Source organism: Aphelocoma coerulescens, chromosome 7 (assembly GCF_041296385.1).
Source record: "Aphelocoma coerulescens isolate FSJ_1873_10779 chromosome 7, UR_Acoe_1.0, whole genome shotgun sequence".
Lineage (NCBI taxonomy): Eukaryota > Metazoa > Chordata > Aves > Passeriformes > Corvidae > Aphelocoma > Aphelocoma coerulescens.
The window spans coordinates 34,553,713-34,576,993 of record NC_091021.1 but is presented as its reverse complement, the minus strand read 5'-3'; the positions used below and the strand labels follow the sequence as shown (position 1 = coordinate 34,576,993).

At 41.9% G+C, this 23,281-nt stretch overlaps 1 protein-coding gene and 1 long non-coding RNA gene across 2 annotated transcripts in view; one reads left to right on the top strand and one right to left on the bottom strand.

The window, feature by feature from the left end:
• Positions 1-5,396: 5,396 nt before the first annotated feature.
• Positions 5,397-15,482, bottom strand: LOC138113404 (uncharacterized). The gene is made up of 4 exons (XR_011152142.1): positions 15,338-15,482; positions 10,980-11,111; positions 8,744-8,949; positions 5,397-6,209 (listed from the first exon to the last, which is right to left on the bottom strand). It is a non-coding gene; the product is annotated as an uncharacterized lncRNA (long non-coding RNA).
• A 210-nt stretch (positions 15,483-15,692) lies between these two features.
• Positions 15,693-23,281, top strand: part of NXPH2 (neurexophilin 2) — a 35,454-nt gene continuing 27,865 nt past the window's right edge. The window contains exon 1 of the mRNA XM_069021264.1: positions 15,693-16,110. Within this exon, the coding sequence (XP_068877365.1) occupies positions 16,057-16,110 (54 nt within the window). The 5' untranslated portion in view covers positions 15,693-16,056. The remainder of the gene's footprint in view (positions 16,111-23,281) is intronic.

The window sequence follows — 23,281 nt, the reverse complement described above, 5'->3', positions numbered from 1 at the left end:
TTCCTAATCTTTTATCTGCATCAAACAATTTACTCCTCTATCCAACCACAGATATTATCTACTGCTGTCTAAAATAGTTAGTGTTTCTAATGGTATTCTGATAGAGACAAGGAAAAAAATACTGAAGGTTACTCATGAAAGTGCTTGCCAGTGCTCCTTGATGGTCAGAATTGTAAGTTTTAGCAAATAAATTCATTATTTCAAATTATAGGAGAACCTGTGTCAGCATTGCACCTGTTCATTCAAAAACATACATTCACACGTGATAGGAAGTTCCAAAAATGGATATGTCCTAAACAAGAAACAGGACAGAATGTGACCTTCATGACACCAAATATTTAAATGAACACAGAGATTTTAAGCTGTTTTAGGAAAATGCTTGTTTCACATTCACCAGTTTGGAGAGAGATTCCTCTTCTGCAAATGCAACTACATCAGCTCTCCAATGGCAGATGGCAGCAGTGATCATAAACAGAAGGATTTTACTCTCTGGTCAACATCCAGTTGCCAGGATTTTTATATAGGTTCCTTTTTCGTTGAAATTAAGGAAGACTTGCATCTTTTTCTTCATTCACATACAAAATATTTAGGAAAAATTAGCAGGAAACTGTCATAGAAACACAGCATTTTCCCTCCTGCTCCCTGCCTTAGCATCTTGTACAGCAGCCTGGGAAACCAAAACAGATCATGCATTGAAAAACAGTTTTCAGAACAATTCATTAAAAGCACTGAAGAGTGCTTGTTGCTTTCATGTTCTCCCCAGATGATGTGTCAACTGCACATCATATATGCAAGCCCTCATTCCTTACAGACCTGGTCCCAAGAGAGAGTTAAAAGTGGGAAGACACATTACTCATCCAAGTATGAGAAGTTGAAAATGTTCAGAGGGGATTAAAAATGTCATTTTTCCCACTGAACCCCTTCCAAGCTAAGTCCTGTTTACTGTACACGTTCTCACAACCGTCGCCTTTGGCTGCACAGTCGTAGAACCATCTCAACCTCAAGTACCTTCCTTGAGGGAAATGCAGAATATTTCTCTTGTTTTTAGTGCATTAGGAGAGACACGAAACTTATTCATAAAGAAATTGTTTCTTCTCTCCCGTATTTTTCCTCCCACGTGAAATACAATTTTACATCCTGCATATTGAGGAGTTGTGTAGAATTGTGATTTACTGCACTTGTTTCACCCACCTTCGTTAAAGTTTTTTTTACTCCAAACAATTTTTTTGGTTCTGTTCGAGTTTTTATTTCAATTACTGGGTTTTCTCCTGCGGCATATGAATTTACAGAAGTTCTGGAATTCTGTGCCCAGTATTTGTTGCAGAGGCCTGTTGTCAGTAGATGGCAGCATGTGGCTGCGTAGCTCACAGACTCTGCCAAAATTCTTACAGGGGAAACAAACTTCCAGACAGAAACAGCTGGGTCTTTGTAAGCCCTTATCCCTACATATCTTTCCCAGCAAAATACTGTACTGATGTCTCCAACAAAATCCTTCAGGGCCTGATTCAAACTGTGACGTTTTCCTTGATTCTTGGTTTGGTGTTTGGTGGAGAATTTTTTTTTTCCCCAAACAAATGTGTAGCAGAAATTAAAAGATTTTTGTAAAGCAGAGATAATCTGGACAAAGTCTCTTGGTACAAATATTCAGAAAGGCTTGTAAATTTGGAATTCCAGCCCTGTATCTGAAGTTCAAGACATCAGTTCTACCAACAAAACCAATTCTTTTATCCCTGCCTGTTCACAGTTCTTGACTACACAAGGTACTTTTCTCCTGCTATCAAATAATACACACACATACACAATATTTTCTCACTTTCCTCCCTGTATAAAAGGATGCAGCAGTGTTTCCAGGGGTTGCAACTAACAAAATTTAAAATAATGAATTCCAAAATTTCACTGCTCTCTCAAGTGGTTTTCATATGATAATTTAAAAGGAAACAAATTCCAAGTAAGTGCCACATACAGATTGCAGCCATTCTAAATTCCTAATTCTTTACATTCAGAAAACGAAAATGGGCTTGAGAAAATGTGCACTGCTATTTGCACTTGCAATCTACAGTTTCCTTCTCTGAGTAAGTATATTGGATGCTGTGGGCAACATAACAAAAGTACATTTCTGTATGCAAGGTTTATTTCAATTTATGCGATGTGGTTCTTTCAGGTTAGGAAGTTTAGGGTGTATTTATAACAGTTTTCACAGTGGATAGAAGCCTCCTCTCTCCTACCTTGATAAATCCCTTTCAGCTTCTGACAATATAGAAGTTTAACAGTGTATTTTTTCTGAAAATTTTATAAAACTGCAAAGAATCCACTAACAGCTCACTCATCCCCTGTGTCCTGTTGGTTCTACAGCCAGAATTACTTGGTCGTTTCAAAATAAATGCTAAAGAAACAAGAACCTATTTTTGGTTTCTGGTGTGTTTTTCTTATCTGACTTGATTTCATTAGCCTTATTCTGTCCCACAGAAGCAGCTAAAAATCCACTTTTTCCATGTTGCAAGTATGAACTGCTTCAGCACTGTGGGGAAAGAAAACCCTTCTGTCAAACAATGTCATGCTTTCAAATTACAATATATCACACAAGCAATCTTAATAAAACAAGGCCTCAGAAGGGCCTTCCGACAAGTGAGAGCTCATAGATGTTTTTAAAGCATCAAGTCCATCTGTTTTGAGCTTGTGAGGGGAGTGGCCATGGCTCCCATGCCGGAGGCTGGATAGCTGGAGTGCACAGCACTGATGGAAGCACTGCCTGGGAATCCTGTGCTCCTGGGTGGGCTCATGTGCTTGAGCCACAGGGTCCTCCAAGCCTCTGAGCTCTGGGCACCCAGATCAGGGCCTCTCCCTACCCAGTCCTGCTGCCCCAGGACTCTCAGTGTCTGTCAGGAGGAGCATGTGCTCCCCCAAGCTTCCCCTGGCAGCTCCACAGATTATTTAATCTCCAAAAGTCCATCTGTCAAGGAACAGAAGTTGAAACCAGCTGCTCATCCATGGAGAGCATCACTAGGCAATTATTGCCACAGATTATCTCAAAAAGTCCAAATTTCAATATGCCTTTGAATTTCAGTGTGCTCTGAATTGCAACAGATGAACTACAAACAAGGATGCAAAAATCCTTTGTATTGCTAAGCAGTATTAATGGAGTAAAATGATGATGGGATTTAAAGATCCCAAGGTAAAGACAATTTAAAAGGCATCAGTTACAGGGAAGAATGGCAGTAAAAGGTCTGCATCAACCTAAAACTGTAAACACAGGAAAATACAGTACATTTTCCACTTCTCCAGGTTCCAATGCTGCCATAATATATCCTACTTGCAACTATTGCTTTGCAGTTTCTGAGCACACCTTATACTCAACATGGCAACTGACAACACAATTCTTTATGTCTTTGATAAATATTCTTCCCATCCTCTGATTTCTTTTTTATGACCTCTTTTTCCTTATTACCTTACCATTAATCTCTATTTCCACCTGACTTCTCATTACAGTTGTTTTCTCCCCTGTTTCTTCAGGTCTTAATAAATTCAATGTATCATAACACTGGGGAAAGGGAAGAATCTTCTCTGAAGCAGCATTTAACAAAGAGAAGGTTAAAAGAGGAGCAACAGGATCTAGTGTCATTATATATTTAAATAGTGCTAATAGTGCCTGAGCAGGCATGCCAGAATTCACCAGCTGTCCCTAAAGGTACAAGCCAGCTTTCTGCCTCCTCACATTATAGCCCAGTTTAACCTCTGCTGGAACATAGCACAGATAGATTTTGTAAAACCTCCTTCACTAGAACCAGTCTAACTCATCTGCCCTCAGAAATGTTGAGAGTTTTCTGTAGAGTTAGAAATTCAAAGATTAAACTCAGTGTTACAGAAAACTAACACAGCAGAAGTAGAGTTGATGAAGTTGCATAACAGAAGAAGGTTCTTCACAGATATCCATATGTATATGGAAGATATATCTGTATAGATATTTGTATGTATATATAATATACATATTATAGATATTTATATAGATATAAGTATGTATCTATATCATAAATCTGATATGCAACTAATATTTTCTGTAGGGACAAACTATGATACCATCAAAATAAGCAGAATTTGGCATAAATTTGAATGGGAACCCGTAATGGGGAAATAGTTCTGGACCTAGAAACATGCAAGAAATTAAGGCACAATCTAGCAGAGGCAATAAGATCATTGTGCTGTCTCCAGTTTTAAAAGAACAGCCATTGAGCTGCAGGTAATGATATCTGATCTAGACAGTTTCAAATGTTTAGGTTGTACCTAAATGCAGCTAGAAAACAACAGATCAAAATTTATGAGGAGTCACATTCTCACTCTCTGACCTCACTGTTAAGAAGCAAAAGTAGGATCTACAAATTAGAAAGAGAATGAATTTCTAGAGAAGTATGTGAATAGGAAGAATCTGTATATTTAATTTTGGCAATATTCATATGGATGTGCAACTTCTAGTGTCTGAAATCAGCTTTTTTAGGCTACTACATGTAACATTTTTCTGAGTCTGTGTCTGGAAAGGATTTAGTCTTGTCTTGGATAACCTTCTGGGACAAAATCTCTGGCAGCCTGCTGTGCCTGTATCTCCCAGTTTTCCTTCAGACCTTCAGCAAAAGAAGCTTGATATCATTAAAAAGTTCTCTTAAATTCTACTCAGACAAGCTGGTATTTAGTTAGGGCTTTTTTCACCCAAGAGGCATTATATGACTGCTCCCTTATAAGCATCCTTTAGCTCCACAGTCCTCATAATTTGTTTAGGTTAATAACATATACAGTGTACCAGACCTTCAGCAAGCTTCCACAGTTGTGCCAGATGCCATCCATGGAAGATTTTGGCAATGAAGCACCTTCAGTTCAGCAGTCCAACCAGACCCAGTAGTGAGTGCTGTCCTGATGAAGTCTCTGTTACAGACACAGAAACCTCAGGCAAGATTCAACCTTGGAAAATTGTTGGAAACCTGCTTTTTGTGGCAGTGCTGGAGGTGGAAATGCACTTTATACACCATATAACCAACATTACCACAGCTAGAAGGTTAGAACTGTTCCACATCAAGAACAAAATACTTCACTCTTCTGTTTAAGCCTTCATAACTTTACTGTTAAATAAAATGTCTCAGGTTTCATCCAGTCTTTCACAGTGTACTATCTGACACCGCCTGCATTAGGCAGCCCTTGTCCTTATGCAAGTTCTTGTACCTACAGAATTATTTCATTTAACTGTTTATAAAGCAACTTCTCAGTCCTGACACTGCCAGAAAAGTTTCAAATACGGCATCTGTCCCTCTTGTACTTTCCCTACATTCACCAATGCTTTGGAAATCCAGCCACACCTCAAAAATCAGGCCTGGATTACAAAGAGGCAGCACAGATGCAGAAGCCAGCGGTGATGCACCAAGCTTCAAAACCACAAAAGGTCTGAAGATTGTTTTTAATAACCTGGCCTCATCCTGAAGGAGAAATAGGAATTAAAAAGGAGGAAAAAAGATGAGGCATGAGATAATCAGCTTAGATAAACCAAAGGCATGATTTGATTCAGTTTGCTCTGCAGTCAAATTATACATAACGTAACACTCACACTCTGGGTCACTTTAGGCAACTTCTAACGGGCACAAAGAGATTTGGGAAGCAGGGGACACACCATGTAGAAGTACAAACCAGTTCCTTATTGTCTGATACACAAAAATGATTGCTAGGATTAATGAGCTACCAATCCAAGGCTTGAGAATTTCACTGCTCCAGAGATGGCTTCAGATGTCTGCTCCAAACAACATTTGCCAGCCAGGTAGATCATGTGAGGAGGCTTTTCTCTGTCCTTGGGACAGGTTGAACCTTGGTGCTGCAGAGCTGCCATCTTAGGTCTCCTTGTCTTCTTCTTAGAACTGTGTGTTTTTCCATGTTTTTTTTCTTTTGAATCCTTGAGCTGCCAATTATACCCTTCTCACCGACCTTATCTCTGCAGTTTCACCTTGTTTCTTTGCACAACTCTGTTCTGTGTAGGCTTTTCCAGCTCTTGCCATCAGGTCAGCAGGTTTCTCAGAAGTCTGAACTGGGGCTGCACAAACATTGCTGTGTGCATGCTGGATCTTGGATCACAGACAGCTGAACCGCTGGGAGGAGGGTTACAGGGACAACAGGCTATTCTGGAAAACGATTGACATTCTCTTATGAAGAGCCATCACTTTTATTGTCAGATCCCGTTGCTGCGAGGGAGCAGAGAGCAGCAACACACACTTAATAAAATAAAAGAACCTCTTTGCATCTCATTCAACTCTGACACAGCAGTGAGAGCAGCAGAGGATTCACTGCTTGGGAGCAGTGATCACACAAAAGCAGACTGAAGTACATAACAGACCTCTCCATTTGCACTAAGAAGTTAAGCAACAATAAGCCTACTTAGGCCTGCAGATGGTTCAGTGCCTATAATGCCTGGCTTGGGTTTTAATGCAGAAATATCAAAAGCTGTTAGTGGCAATGCTGAATGACCTCCTGCCTACAGTCAGTGATTTGCTTTTAATACTGAACACAATCTACAGAGTGGCTGATCATATTTTGAGTCTCATTAGGTAGTCACAAATGGAAGGGAAGAGGCACTAGCTAACTCTCTCTGCCCTGATGAGCAATTGCAGGATAAACCACTGCCAGCCCTCATGGATAAGAACCTGCACACTCTGAGAATGCAGCAGCAAGAAAAGTTTTGTGTGTGCAAACAGCCTAGGCAACATGTGCCAGATGTGACAATACAGGAAAAGCACAGGAAATAAAAAAGTCATCATGGATATAACAACCTTATGTGTGACACTCTCTCTCTCGTGAGATGAAGAAATTTCCCTATCCTACCATGTAATCACATCTAACTGCATGACCCCACTACTTTGTTCAGTTGCACAGCTAAAAAATTGTTTTCCACCTTTTCTCGGATGGAAAGCTCTAAAAATGTTCCAATATTTTGACACCGTAAATGTAAGCCAACTTCTAAATATAACTTCTATGTTATCCCAGCTATTCTTCTTGACCCCTGAAAAGAAATACATAAATCTCTGGACAACAGGTCAGACAAACAGAGCAGACATAAGCCTCCTCACCAAAACTATTTTTTCTCTTTTTAACGTCCCAGCACCCATCTACTCTTTACTGTAAGGTTTGTCTTGCAAAACCTATTCTGTTAAGCACTTGTATCAATTGATTTTATCCTGAATATTGGTTGTCACAGAAAATTAATTATGGCAAGTGTTTCTAGAAAACTGTCACAAATGCTGTCAGCTTGTGGAAATTGCAATTACTAAACAAGGATCCCTGGTAACTTCAAAGCTTTCTGACATAACCTTGAGGAAGTCGGTGTATGTCAGATTCCACCTGTCTATATTTATGTCCACTATTGCTCTGAAATGACTGGAGCATCACTACTGATGAGAAAGAACAGAGCACAACCTGTTTATACCAATGGGTTTGACTCCTATGAGGAATTTTGAAAACACTATTGAAAATTTCCACTTGCTACACCTAAATATTTGCAATCGGGCTACAAAGTGCTTTCTGTGATGTGAGAATAAGGAGGGAATAGCATGACTGAAAGAAATCCCAATCCTTTATAAATAATTTAATCCCACAAAGTTTATTTCCCTTAATCCATTACTTTATTGATGACATTTGCTGGCTGAAAAGTTACAGTAGCTCTTGCCTCCACTAATCATCAGATCAAAGATGGATGTTAGGGTTTTAATTTTGGTAACACTTCTGAAGAATGTCTTTTGATTTGAACCTAACTTTTCTCAACCACCTAGATATTTTCTTGTCTTCTTCCCTCCTGATTCCACTCTCAAAAGAAAAGAAAAATTGATCTGTCAAATCTTTCTTTCTATAACTCTGAAACTTTTAAAATTGGCACAGGCTTTCACAGGTCTTTTCAACTTAGTTTTACAACCATAAAAAATTGACAGATCTCTGCAAAAAAATGAGAGCATGATAGATTTGTCAAAGATTCAGTGGATAAAAATGAATGCAACAAGACATATATATGCCTCTTTCTGCTGTAAGTGAAAGAAAAGCTCTTCAGAGTCACCAGCAGGAACACTGTGTTCCTCATCCCCCAGTCACACCAAGTTTACAGCTTTGTCTCCAGGGAGCAGAGGGAGGATATGTCCTGTTCAGTCCAGCAGCATCAGGCCTGATGATATTGCTGATACCCCATGATGCAATTTCGGACACCTGTAACCTCGAGGCCATCCTAGGCTGATTTCTACCACACTTTCCAGAACTGGGGAAACTTACTCTGCTCCAGTTCTCTCACAGGTTATGTAACATCCCCTGCTGTATTACAATTTTCATACAGGTTGTCTGTGCCCTCAGCTGGATGGTGAAGTCTGAGATCAACACAGAACTTCAGTGTGACCTTATACAAGAATTCCACAGGTCCCTCATAAATCACTGCTGCTTTCCTGAGATAACCCAGCTGGTCTCACTATAACATTTTTAGACATCTTGCCCTTATTGAGATGAGTTTCAGAGCAAAAGGCAAAGCAAAACAGCATTGACTGGAATATGTGCCAAACTTTATTGCAAACCCACAGCCCTGCCCTGAGTTTCTGGTCAAATAAGAAACCAAAACAATTTCTCCAAGCCAGGTTTCCTTAAACCCCCATTTTTTTTAATTTCAAGCACCTGGTCTCCAGAGATCACAGACTTTTTAAAAAATATCCCAGCAAATGAAAACCAAAAAAACAACAATATAAACTACCTTGTTTCAGGGAAGACTCCAGAGGCCCTCTGATTTATTCCAATGCTGAACAAACCTTTGCAGCATCTCTGCCAGTTCTCCAAAACAACTGTGCCAGAAACTAAAGTTTGCCTTTCCTGCACTCTTCATCCCTAGAGGGAAGCAGTTTCTCCAGAGGGTCAAAGCATTGCTTCATCCAAAGATCCTCAGTGGTTCTGGTCTGGATTCTAAACAAAAAAAAAGCTTGTATTGGATTCCCCACTCCTGAACAAACCTTCCAGAGTTCCCTCCTCCCCCAACAGCTCTGATTCCACCTGGGCCACAACTGAAAGGGAAGGTGGAAGGAATTGTGCTGACTCTCCACCTCAGCTGCCTAGATTACAGGCAGGATCTGGGAAACACAAATTCCTTCAAAGTGGCCTGACAGGAGGAAATCTCAAAAAATCCCCTGTTCCTCCAGCATACAAAAATGTCTTGTGAATAATTGCTTTGGCTTTGTGGAAGATGATAAGGAAAATAAAGAATTTGTGTCAATTTTCAAAAATAACCAATTATGTAGTTAGCCTAAGAGCTCCTGCATTTGTCAACCTGCTCTAATTGTTCTGATAACAGAAGGCACGTTCTGGATGTTTTATGAACAATTTTATCTCTCGAGGCACGAAAGGCCACTGGGACATGTGCTGTGCTCTAGCCTGGCTAGGTTTAGAACAATAAAAAAAGAGTAACACAATCTGACATCTGCTGATAAACAGTGTGAAAATAGATGCAGAGCACAACGTCTTCATCAGTGATTCAAGTCACTTATGTTGGAAATTATGTAAATAAAGGCATTCCTATTTTGGCCAATTTGGTTTAAAAACCACATGGGGTCTCTTTAAAGCATAATGTGATATGTTTTTCTCTATCTTTGAAAAAAATTAGTTGGGCATCTTATCATCCCTTTAAGCTATTTCTATCCCTTGCACAAATTATGTTAAAAATAGTATATTTGAGTTGTCTTTTATAACGAGCCAGTGTTCACCTTGATATTAGTAATTCTACATGTTTTATATCAATATTTTCTTATCACTCCTTATATGAAAGGTACCAATAAAAAAAGCATCTTTTTATATAGAGATTATGACTTAGAAATGTAATAAAAATGAAAGGGAAGTGGATTTGGAAGCATCTACTGAAGAGTATTTTTTTCAGTACTAAATGAATGCAATAGCAAATTTAATCTCTCAAGTCACAGACAAAATTTTAGCACAGCTCTGAGACTTTTTTTCCCCATATTATAAAGCTGTATTTTTTTAATAGAATTACACAGCAGATATTTTTGTCATAATGCAGATTTGCATCTTTTATCTGTTGGGTTAAATATAAAACACATGGTACAGGTTTATGGTTTATACATATTCTATGGGAAAAGAAATAGTTAAAAAATTAGATTCTCAAAAAAACCCTGAAAACAAAAACAGAACTTCAAAACTAAAGCAATTTTAGAACTTAGAACCTTAGAGATAAACTAAACAGGGTAGCCACAGCATAAATGAATCTCACATGAGGGTTCATTCTAAATGAGAAAATGTTCCTGTGCAAGAAATTAACTGATTAAATAATGTATCAATTTCTGATGAGCAAAACATATTAAATATTTTGAAGGTAGAGAAAAAGCCCCAAGGGTGTTAATGCAGTCACCCTGCCCTCAAACGCTGTGATTGCTTTCTGTGAATATTTAGCATGCAATAACTCCAGCTAGTATGACTTTTAAAAACAATTTTATTTAATAGCTCTCTTTAACCAGTTACAGACAACCCATTCTCCGTGAAAGCAGACTTTTCATCATTACTTCTTCTCTTTAATGTACCTTCCAAAATCTTTCCCATTTTCCTGTTCTGACATTTCTAGAATAGTTTATAAAACTTTGGAAGTTTAATTTGGGTTCTTAATGTCTCAGTGCCAAGTGCACTGGTCCTAACTAGATAAAAAAATAGCTTAGCATTTAAAGATAAGCACAGACCACCAAAATAAGGCAAAATATTGACAATCAAAGTTAATGGATTTATTAGAAGTCAGAAAGTGCAATAAACTGAGAGCCATAAAAAATCACATGAAAAAGCAGCCAGGACTCTTCAGCCTCATCCAAAAGTACATGGAAAGGGAAAAACCCAAGGCATTCTCTCTTTGGAAGGAAATCAATCTCCCTCAAATTAAACTCCAACTTTAGTTTTCAACGTGAGTGAATATCCTGAATCATAGGGCAGATATTACTAACCAAAGAGCAGGAGAAAATGGAAGTTACAACCCCCAGTAAAATGGAATTCCAAAGGCTGATGTGCTCAGACAAGCAGAGATGTGGAAGGGGACAATCCTCACTTCTGAACTCTGAAATAACCAACGTAGGAATCTGCAAGTCAGACAGAGGAGATCAGTAATAAAGCTATGAAATCAGGAATGGTATAAATGTAGAACAGCAAATGCAAATCTAATCCCTAAGAATATGAAGAGAAACACAGTATCAGCAAACATGAGCTTTAGAAATATGCAAAGCTGTTGAAAGCAACCTGAAGGAGAAAAAAAAAAGGCTTGGAAACACAGAAATAGAATATGGGATAGATTCATCTGGGTTTTGGGTTGTTTTAAGGGTGTTTTTTCAGAAAGGAAGATTATTCTAGGATGACAAATATTTCCTTACCTTTCTTTGATTAGGTTACTAATTTTATAGACAAAAGAAATGGAGTAATTTATCAGCACTTCAATCAAAATATGATTGGATGTCATGGAGCAAAACAGATAGGCTGGAGAGGGTGATTAGGAAAAAGTTGTGAAGAGAGTAAGGTATGGTTTAACAGGTTGTGTTTGAGGTCTGGAAGGAAACAACTAATAGGGTTCTTCAAAGATTGTTCTTTGGGACTACTACTATTCAATAAATTAATTAGCTATTCAATAAATTCATTAGCAATTCCAGAATAAATGGTAGGACCTTGCTATTGAAATATGCTACTCACACAGAGGCAGCAGGCAGGCAGTAGTGTGAAGTAGAATGGATAACACATTGGAACAACTGGAATAATCAAGAGAAAATACGATGGGGATGCATTCTAGACAAGGAAAATACAGCCACACCATGTATCAAACATTCTCTTTCCAACATAGAAAAATGAGGCATTAATGATGTTCCACAAGACTCCAGCATCTAAATTTGGATGCTCACCCACAACTAACACAGGAAATGGAGTGCTATTGCCTGAGAGAGACTGCCTGGCTCACATGATTAATAAAATTTGAGAGGGATTCTATACCTTATAAATTTTTTGGGTTACACATTGTCATAAGGAGGAAGAGGAGCTCATTAACATAAAGCCGTTGACTGTGAGAGGAGACAGATATCAAACACAATATATTTGAAAACTAAAGGTTAGAAAAAGGTTTTCAAATGCCAGAGGTGTTAAATTTTTGGAGCATGAAACTCCCCTACTCCTAACTAGCTAATTTAAAGGTTGATCTTAAAGAGTTTCCAAAAAACCCCACACTTCACTGTCTGCCATTAAGGAAGATGGACTGAATGACACAGGCAGCTCTTTCCAGTCCACCGTTCCCAGTAGCTGGAAACAGAGTGAGGAGTCTTAGGACTAAGAGAAGTAAAAGCTGATGTCAGTGGTTTAAATTAACTCAGAGGAATGAGATCTGAGACTTGAATTGAGGTTGAAAACAGATGGGTTTGATGCTAACTAGAGGTTTAACTTGTTTGTGCAGACAAATTACTTCATAAAGCAATAAAAATTACTACTGACTTTTTGCACAAGCATTAGAGATCATGTGCTAATCAGATATTTTTCACTGTCTTGTAGCAGCCAAGATGGCTTAGCAGGATCCTGAGCTTGTAGTTTATTTTTTCCACAGCTGGCTCATCAATCCATTTCTAGAGAGGTTAGGATTACTTCCTGCAGTATGCAACCATTATTTCCTGAGATGAAACAACTATCAGTTATTGTGCCTTAAAATTAGACCAGAAAATTTGTCCATCCCCATTTAAATGATATTTGAAGATCATGCTAACACGGCAAAGCAGGGAATGCAAAGCACAGGCCTTACATTCTCTTCTTAGCCAGACTACTGTGACTTTTCTGCAAAGTAATGCAAATAACAATAATACTTAGCACTTACTGTGCATGATGCTTCTCATCTTCAAAGCGCTTTACAATTATTTATTGCTACTTAATCTGGAAAAAGTATGATTTCAGGCCGGCTTCTGGTAGCTTGTGTGACAAAGTTAATGTCATTTGAATCGACTCCGTTTGTATTTAATAGGATATAACTGCAGTACTTTAGTTTAAACACTATTGTTCCATTAAAAGCCAATTACAGAAACTGAGCTTTCCCTGAATTTATAGAGCGCAGATTTTCTTTCTTTCTTTCTTTCTTTTTTTTTTTTTTTTTTTTTTTTTTTTTTAAAGACGAGATCTATCTAAATACTTCATCCCAATTTAGCCTTCACAATTCTGACTAATGGCTTAGGAGCCTTTTGAGCCGCTGCACAAAGCGATTCGCCACGAGCGGGGCCGCGGTACCGCCTGCGGGCGGCAGAGGGCGCCCGAGCTGTGTCCATTCGCCACAGGACCCCGGGATTGAGTGCGAAAAACGCGATTTCGGCCCCACAGAAAGTACCATTTCTCAGTATTAAACATACGCTTAGCAGCGTTTTTATGTTCTATACGGGTAAATCCTAACATGGTTTTTTTTCTGGTCAGTATGTATTAAACAGGATATCAAATGGTGGCACAACAGATCGAAGACCGCTAAAGTAACCTCGGGGCAACCCCAAGCACAGGTACAGGCTGGGCGGAGAAAGGGTCGAAAGCAGCCCCAAGGAGAAGGACTTGGGGGCGTTGGTTGATGCAAAGCTCAACATGACCCAGCAATGCGCTCTGGCAGCCCAGGAATTCTCCCGTGTCCTGTGCTGCCTCAAGAGCAGCGTGGGCAGCAGGTCGAGCGAGGGGATCCTCCCCCCTTCCACCCTGGTGACACCTCACCTGCAGTATCACATCAGCTCTGTGTTCTAAGGTACAAAGGACACGGATCTGTTGGAGCAAGTCCAGAGAAGGCCACAACGATGCTCTGAGGACTGGAGCAGCTCTGCTCTGGAACCAGGCTGGGCGAGCTGAGGGTGTGCAGTCTGGGGAAGAGAAGGTTCTGGGGAGACCTCAGAGCCCCTTTCAGTGCCTAAAGGGGCTCCAGGAGAGCTGGAGAGGGACTGGGGACAAGGGTCTGGAGTGACAGGACAAGGGGGAATGGCTTCAAACTAACAGAGAGCAGAGTTAGAGTAGAGATTAGGAATAAATTCTTCCCTGTGAGGGTGGTGAGGTCCTGGCACAGGTTGCCAAGAGAAAATGTGGCTGCCCCATTCCTGGAAGTGTTCAAGGCCAGGTTGGATGGGGCTTGGAGCAACCTGGAGTAGTGGGACATGTCCCTACCTGTGGCAGGGGATGGAACAAGATGAACTTTAAGGTGCCTTCAAACCCAAACCATCCTGAGAGTCTATAATTCTATGAAAACAAACTTTTGAATACTGCTACAAAAAGTAACTACATTAATTCCATTATAATACATTGACTTGTGACCGCAACTATTTCAGTTTTCTCTAAATCTTTGAATCTACTGCAAATGAACTCATTTGAAGTTGTTCCCTTTATAGGTAGATTCCTTTGTTATAGATAAAGCATCTTGTCTAAACCCAAATGAGTGATTGTGACTTGTGGCTCAATCACACCCACATGATACATTTTACAAGACACTTCGCAGCAGGGCTAAGAAGGGAACCGGTGGGATATAACCAAACAACCACAATCACTATCTGGTAAAATCATGGCTGCTCTCAAGTGCCACAAGAGGGATTGCACAGCTGTTTCCACTGACAAGGATTTTAGCAGTTGAAAATACAAGGGTTGTCAAAATGTAACCTGAACACAGACCTAGTAAGAAGATGAGGCTGAGAATTAAGAGGAAAGTAATCTGCAAATGACAGGCAGGGTTTGGAAACTGAAACCACTACCTGCACTTCAGCCAGCGGCAGAGAGCTCACATATCACATCATGGAATTACTGACAAGCAAACAGGGCACTGCCACACCTGACACAGGTGTACCTGCTGTGGTGGCACTGCTTCAGTCCAGGCGGTGTGCATGGCACATGTTCCAAACCTGCCTGGGGTCACCATCCCACCCAGCCTTCTGCACCCAAAACTTTATTTCCCCTTTCAAGGTTGCTACCTTACAAGGTTGTCACTCCTGCAGCTCAAAAACACAGGGACAAGTGCTTCAGCCTGCTCATGGGTATCTCAACAATGGATCTGGCGAGTATTCATTAAATCATGTTATTAAATGGAAGTAACCTCAGTGACTTCTGTGGAGATGGGTCCTGCAGCCGTCTGGGCTCCCCGCAAGCTCGGACACCATTACCCAGACCCCGCGGCCCTGCACAAGGAGCCCATTTGACCATGACCCTGTGCCTGCTCGAGGGAACGCCGGCCCCAGGTGACTGTGCTGTCCCTAGGGCGGGCTCAGTGCCCCCAGGACAGGTTCAGTGTCCCGGGGCAGCCTGAGTGCCCCCGGGCCGTCCCGCCGTGTCTACTCACATCTAGAAAGCAAGAACACGTCTGGCTTCCCCACAAGGACCGTGGCTGCCCAGCCGCCTGTGGGTGCCGGGGGCAGATCCCTACAGAGGAAGGAGCTGTGACAGGGGTGCACTATAAAGCCGGGACCGGGGGTGGCCGTCGAGTGTCTCTTCAGCCGCGTCCGCTTCCCTACAGCGGCGGGGCCGGGCAGCTCAGGGCGGCTCCCAGAGGCGCGCCCAGGCTCGGCTGGGCGGCCGCGGGCGGAGGAGGGGCCGCCGCCTCTTTAAACTTGCCGTGAGGGCCGGGCCGCCCCGCCCGGGGCAGCGGGGTCCGCTCTGCGTCCGGCGGGGACGCGCCGCCCCCCACCCCGGCACCGCTCCCCAGCCCGGCACCGCTCCCCTCAGCTGCGGGTCCCTCCCGCATGGAGGGCGGCGGGGCGGCGGGGCCCGGCCGCTGGCTGTGAGGGGGCCCCGCCGTGCCCCGCGGGGGGAGCCGGGCAGCGCCGCCGCCTCCCGCCCGCCTCATCCCGCCTCCCGCCCGCCATGGCCGCCCGCGGAGCCGAGCAGCGCCGAGCCGAGCGCCGCGGCAGTGCCGGGGTCTGGCCGCTGCCTGGCAGCGCCCCGTGAGCGGGGACAGCGGGCGGCGTGTCCCTGCGCTCGGTCCTGCCCCCCGTCCTCCTCCCGGAGCGGCGATGAGCGAGACCCGCGCCGGGGGAGTCGCCGCCTAGACCGGCAGCCAGGATGGTGCCCCTGCAGCCCCTGCCCCTCGTCGTGGTCCAGGGCGTCCTCCAGCTCGTAAGTCTCTATCCCCGCGGCCCCCGACTCTCACGGGGGGCTTGGGGGACACCGGTGCTTTCCGCCGGGGAGCGCGGCGGGCGCGGTCCCCTCTGGAGCCCGGTTCCGAGCAGACCCCCCAGACCTGCCTCCCACAGTCCCTAACATATTCCTGGTTTTCTCTTTATTTTTCCATCCTTTCCTTCTTTAAAAAAAAAAAAAAAAATCTTATTTTATTTTAATTAAGCGGGTTTGCTTCTGTTCGCCCCGTTTTGGGATGCGGGACATTCGCGTGCCCGAGCGCTGCGCGGCCCCGGGGCCGGGATGCGCCGGGAGCCGCAGCGGAGCTGGATGATACCGCGGGCAGGGATGGGAGGGATGTGTGTGTGCCGAGCATCGCCGAGACTGCCCGCTCCCGAAAAGTTTTCTGCTGGCCTCAAGCGCCTTTTTTTGGTGTGCAAGACATAGCTGGGTGTGCAGGTAGAGTCACCTGCGCTCGGGAAGCTCCCCCGTTAATTTCGGCTTGCTGCAGCGCACCCCAGGCGTTTCCTTAGTTTTTGTCAGAAACTGTGGGACTTGCTGGTGTTATGCTGAATATTCCTCTGCATGCGGTGGGGGAATGCGGGGACTGACGTGGCGGCAAGGTGAGATGCAGACTGCGAAATTCGGAGATCTAAAGGGAGGGAGGCAAAGAAAGGTGCGCGGCTGGAGACGGGCGAGGAGCTCAACTTCTCCCACGCCAGCGCAATGCCTCTCGTTCGTGGGGCACTGATGGTAGGAGACAAATGGATTGATGCTCGTGTTCATGAGGCGGGAGAGATCAAAAAGAGAAAAAAACGTACTTACAAAAGAGTTTGGCCATCTTCACTTTTATTTCGAAAAGACATTTTAACTACACTTGCTGTTTTGAGGGGAGTTTTGGTGTTACTCTCATAAATACCTTTGCTGCAAAAGTTATGCCTTTCTTCTCCAGCTGCCTTGGAAGCGAAAGTTTGTCACGAAGTAGTCAATAGGGAGTGTGTAATAAACCTTGAAGGGATTAAACACCCTCCTTTAAGAACTGGAGTCTAGTATTACAGCGTGAGGTGATTGATTAGTTTTTGAGGAAGCTTATGTCAAATTCTAATCCGGTTTTGGATTGTGCTTGTCGTGTAATGTTTTTTGCTCCAGCACTTTATCATAGCAATGAAGTAGCGAGCTGCAGCCCTGCGATAAGGCGCACATTTCTTTCACACTCCCATCCTTTTGGACAATAAAAGGCTGTTTACATTCTTCACATTCTTGCAGCCCCGTTTCCAACCTAAACAACGCGCAGGGGTGAGAGATGGGAAAGGAGAGCAGCAAATGGATTACAAAGTTGCTGAGCAGAAGGGAACTAAATAAAAACTCCTTCCTCACACCTACAACCTCTCTCACTCACTCGCACCCTCCTTTGATCAATTGAAACTTGTACCATCAGGGATCGGGTTTGTTATGCAACGTTTTATGGATGATGTTGGGAAGTTGCTTGCTGTGGTTTTATATGCTGTGAGTGAAGGCTGACTGAAAGAAGCAAAGTTGCTGCCTTGAATCAAACAAAAATCATAAATAGCCACTGCAGGTTCTCAGGTGGATGTGGCACTCAGCTCACCCAGAAGGATTCATTTTTTTCTGCATTCTTTAGATACAAACCAACAAGACTTTGGAGTAAATTAGTTTTATAGTTTATATAAGTTAGTTTAAATGGTAAAGTAAAATGAGAATGTGTGAGATTTTTGAGGCATTATAGGTGTACCTTTTAATGCTAACCTACTACTGAAAAGTTGTGTAAATGCATTTTGACATGGTCTTGCCAGAACATCTGGTTAAAGTTACAGCTTATTATAAATTAAGAAATACTTGATGTTGGTAGTAATGCACTGAATGCAAGTCTGTGCTATTCTTTGTTCTCTGGCCAGAATTTGGAGGCACTGGTGGCTTCCTGGAATCTGATTAGCAGGTTTAGAAGGGAGGCATTGGTTATTACTGATTCCTGACTTTTTCTTTTTTTTTTTTTAACCAAAAATCAATATGGATAATATTAATACTACAGTGAAGGCTCAGCATTTCAGCCAAGAAAAAAAAAAAAAACCCGATTTCAGTGTTGCAATACAACAGCATTTTAGTAAGCCAGAAATGCTACCATCAAACCCTTCCTGATGGGGCAATCTAATTTTTTATAAAATCAGAGGTGTTGGAATGGGAAATATTTTGGCCCTGCATTTCAGTGAAGGGAGAAGTGCTTTTTATTTTAATAGATTGAACTTCAAATGCTGTCTTGCCTTTCAAATACTGAAGTGTGCTGTCTACTTACCTGCTTCTTAAAGATGTATAAATTAGGATGAAATCCATATGAAACCTCATAAATTTGAGGAGATTATGTCAGAGTGTCTCACTGAATTTCTGAAAGCAATGTTAGGTGATTCTTTGTATGTTGTATCTAATGTTCAGTCAGAAGTTCATGTTTAGTACTTTTAATACAGCATAGATGTATTTTTGTAGGATGCTTCTAGATTATTATTTTGATCATTAGATGGGGTACCCGTATGCATGCAACAATAGCACATACATATTTCCTAAAATATTTTGCATATCTAGATATATTAAGCAGTAAGGAAAGCTGCTGTTGAGTCAGGTTAAGATGCTAACTTGCTCCTGTATAAATACATTCATTTTTAAAGTCAGGTTTACCTTCCTTCTGTTGACAATATGGAGCAAAACAACAATTTGCAATGCACAGTCAATGCATGTCTGAGCTGTTATTGATAAGAAGATGAAAAATTGCTGTGTTGTGTTATCATTAATAGGTACTCTTGCTTTACTATTAATTTTCAGTAAGCTTTTCCAATTGTCACATAATTGCTGAATGCCCTATTAGTTATCTTTTCAGAAGTAATGGAGTTCTACATGTTGAGAATTGAAGTGAGTGAAGCATTAGGATAGTGCAGTTTATAAAATGCCTGCTAGTGTTTTGTTAAGTCAGCTTTAAATACCTCTAAGGAAGGGGGGCTGCTTCTACTTCCCTGGGAATATTATTTGTCATTTTAAACAATTCTTGTTGGAGGAAAAAAAAAAATGCTGTCCCTATCCCTGTGTCTAGGCAAGGTGTAGTTACAGACACACACACACTCCCAGGCAGGACCTGTGGTTCTGTAGGGTAATCAGGCACTGTAACTATGGGTTTATTCTTGCTTCTCTGTGGTGTGAAATTAAGAAAGGATCACAGCAGCATTTTCCAGTGCCTATAATCAAAGTTGCTTCAGCATTCTATCAATAAACTCTATTCTAACATTAGTGCTGGGCAGAGTTGTTGCTGCATTAGAAACCTAGGAATCAATCATTTTACAAACCCTTCAATGCAGTTGATTTTTTTTCCCCCAACAGATGAGAAATAATTAGGAAAGAAAAAACCCAAAGGTTGTTAATTTAGGATTTTTCTCCCCAGGTTTGAAGTATAGCATTTGACATGAGTGAAATTGAATGACAGGTTGTTTGCCTTGGAATCTCAAGGGCTGAAATTAACTATAACCAAAACAGTTTTTGACAATGAAACAAAATTTTTGCAGAGTTTTGTTGGTTTGGTTTTTTTTAACAGAATTTAAGGTTCTGCTACAACTTGAGCTGAAAGAATATTTGCTATAGTACAAGATACCACTTCATAAGAAGAAATATCTTAAAAGCTGAGCTAAAGCTGCCTTTGCATTTAAAATACACGTACCCTGTGAGGTGTAGAAACACAGAGATGTGTTCCTTCTGGCTACTTATTTTTGTCTCCATAGCCTTGCAAATGTGGTCCAGGTAGCATGCCCTTGCAGTGAGAATCAGAAATAGGTACCATGCAAGACTCTCAGCTCCATTTCAGAAAGGTAAATGCTTCCCTCTGGTCATCTTGAAATGCACAGATGAAATTCCATCCCCCCCCTTAATTTCAGGGAGAACTTTGTCATAAAATGTATTGGACCCAACCTTTTATTTGGCTTACTTTGGTAATTTTTTTTGGTGCTGTAGGCATTGTAAGCCTATGTCTCTTTCTTGGGTAATAAAGTAATGTAGGTAACCCAAGAATTACAGGTAATTTGCAGCTGGAGACAGATCAACAATTGCTGGTTTCAGCAGATTGGGAATTTATTATCCTGAACGAGGAGTTGTGTCTTAAGGTGGATGGGGCCAGGTTTAGTTTACACAGGAGGTTCACCAGTCAGCCTGTCCTTACATCACATCTTTTGACCTAGTTCTGTGAAACTGGTAACTGATATTTTTCAGTTTGTTTGTAGGTTGACTGGGGCACAGGAAGATTACAGATCCTGTGTAAAATCTGTACAGCAAGACTTGTTTGACTCATGTCCAGTAGGCCACAGGACACCCAGGCTTCCCCAGCACAGGGCTCGTAAAATCCAAGTCTCAATCTTTCCATCTGTAACACGCAAGGAATTTTTCTGCCATTGTAAAGCACTTTGAGAGATATCAGAGCTGTGTTGTAAGTGTAACAGACAGGAAAGTGAAACGGAAAGATTGATGAAGCCCCAGTGCTAAAATAGGATGCTCTTACCACTCCCACCTTTCTGGTTTTCCTCCTGCACTTTGGTTTCTGCAAGAAGGGAACTCAGGAATGGGAGCTGAAAGGGGGCAGCAGAAAACACTCGCTGACCTGGACATTAAGAGCATCAGAGAAGTGCAACTCTGCCCCAGGTACACCAAATTCCTCCTGCACTGTTAAAATTGATACCCTTAATCAACACTTTGCAAACAAAACTGCACAAGGAGAAGCAAGAGCTGCTCCACATGACACGGGAAATTTGCACTGGGGTGCCAGCAAGTTGTTTGAGGTCTGCGGGTGAGGTGTTGACCTTTGTTTGGTCCGAGTGTTGAATAAGGCGTGGTAATTCTTGGGCGCTTCTGGTAAAGAGCTGCAGTAAGGGAAGACCAGTGCTACTCTGTGCTGAATGGTTTTAAGACAAAAGCTGTGATTCCATAGGTGGGGATTGCGTCTTGGTCAGAAACAGAGTGAGCTGTTCTGGTGCTCAGGGAAGCCTGTCGCTTTGGATCTTTCACACCTACTCCTCAATGTATCAAAACCAGAGGCAGTGACAAAAAAAGGAAGGGGGTTTTTGGGGTTTGTGCTTCGCCCTTCACAGGACAGTGCATTTGCTCTGCTAATCTGTCTTCTTGTCCTGATTTTTGCCCACGTTAACACACCACCTCACTGTAGCCATTATAAAGCACAAACACCGGCTGTAAAATCTTCCCTGTATCATATCTTGGAGAACTGGATCAAATCTAGCAGAATTGGAAAATAGGAAGGTGAAAGTTCCCATTCGCATGGCTGTTATAAATTCATCCTGAACGTGACTTCCAAACACCCTATTTTGAGGCAGCTTTGGCCTTTCACTTCGAATCTTAAATATGTTTGTTTATTTCCCCAACCCCATTCGTCGTTCCCATTATGTTTCCATTCGCTCAATTTCCCACTGTGTTTGTAGCTATAGTTTGTGTAGTGTGTTTAGGTACTTAATGAATCAGAATTAAAGAAAATAAGGGGTGGACCTGCTAGGCAGTTTTAGCTTCCAGCAGAGCATCACTACTGTGTATTAAGTCCAGTCTGCAGGTCAGGACTTGGAAAACAATGCTAATTCCTTTCCTGTAGGGAATCTCTTTGTGGGCTGGAGTTCTGTGTCGGCTGTAAGCTCAGTTGCACCTAACAAAGCGATTCAAGGAAAGAAGTTAGGAGTGGGGAGGAAATGAACAGCTATGAAGTTGGGTCAGCAGTTAAGACTGAGTTGTTTTGTCTTTGCAGCAGGGATTTCAGTGCTGGTGTGATGCTCTGCTCTCCCTGGAATGGCTTACTGTAAATATAGAATTGGAACGAGTGATTATAATTTAAGGTAGATTTAAAGAGCTGTAAGAGCTGTAGTTCTTGAGATAGGTTTTCTCTTTGTTCCAAATGACTGGTAGTAATAGAAGCTATTACTAGCTGGGAAGTGAAAATGAAAGAATAGGGAGAAATAAAAAAATAAAGCGAAGAATCTAATGTCTCTAAAATCAGGTTTTATGTGCATTGGGGCCAATTATGGTTATTGTATCATTACTGTGCAGATTTGAGGCTACTCCAAAAGCCCTCATTCTGCTTCTCCAGATCCAGCATCTTTGGTTTATGTTTATGATCAGTTGCGAATTTCTTGACCTTTTAGTACTTGTTTTAGGTGATGGCCAGATATTTCTAATATCATCAATCACCAGTATAAACACAAGCTTAATTTCATCTTACTTCACCCATTATGTAGGAAAATAAAACACTGTACATAGAAGTGCTTCTGTATTTGTTCTGCTATTAAGTAGATTTAAGGGGTTTTAATGGAGAAGGAGCTGGCTGTGCTTGAGGCTGACCTGGGGGGTAAAAAAACGCCCTGGGACTTTGCTGACAGAATAAGAAGTGAATATGAGAGAGAAAGATGATGAATGTAAAAGAGCCCTGTGGGCAGGTGGAGTGAGCCTGAGAAGTTCCTGCCGGATGAGAAGGACAGACAGACTGACAGTAACCAGGAATATTCCCACAATAACAGAGTGTGTGAAACCCAGGAGGGTGAAATATGGGACCTTGAAGTTTTTTGTCCTTTAATGCTGCCTGTTTCTCTTTTCCTTCAAGCACCTGCTGGTTGATTCTGTTGTTCATAACATGTGTTTACAAAGTTGGAATTCCTGTTCCCAGTGGGAATTTCAGGGTCTCATTGCCAGTGGTTTGTTCTCAATCCTTTAGCTGTAGCTGTTACTAGTTAGTGTATTTCTCTGCCATTGGGAGCCTCAACCCAGGCAAGGTGTTCCCAAGTTGAATTTTCTCCTTACTCCAAGCAGTTGGGTGATTCCTAGAAGAAAACCTATGAAATTGTACTACAGGAATAGGCACATAACTAATTTTATAATGCACTGTAATGTTCATGGCACTTTACAGTCAAGATGTGTTACACGTTTGTCATCATTGTTTTGGGAAACCAAAGAAACAAAATCGAGCCTAGAGGCAAATTTCTTAATCTTCACCCCAGTAGACCAGAAGAATATTCTGCATAACCGACTCTCTCCTTCCCTGGCCCATCTCGGTACAAAGGCAAAGAGCTGCTGAATCTGATCTTAGCTCGCTGACAACAGGAGCATTTTTGGAGTGACATAATGTGGATCAAGG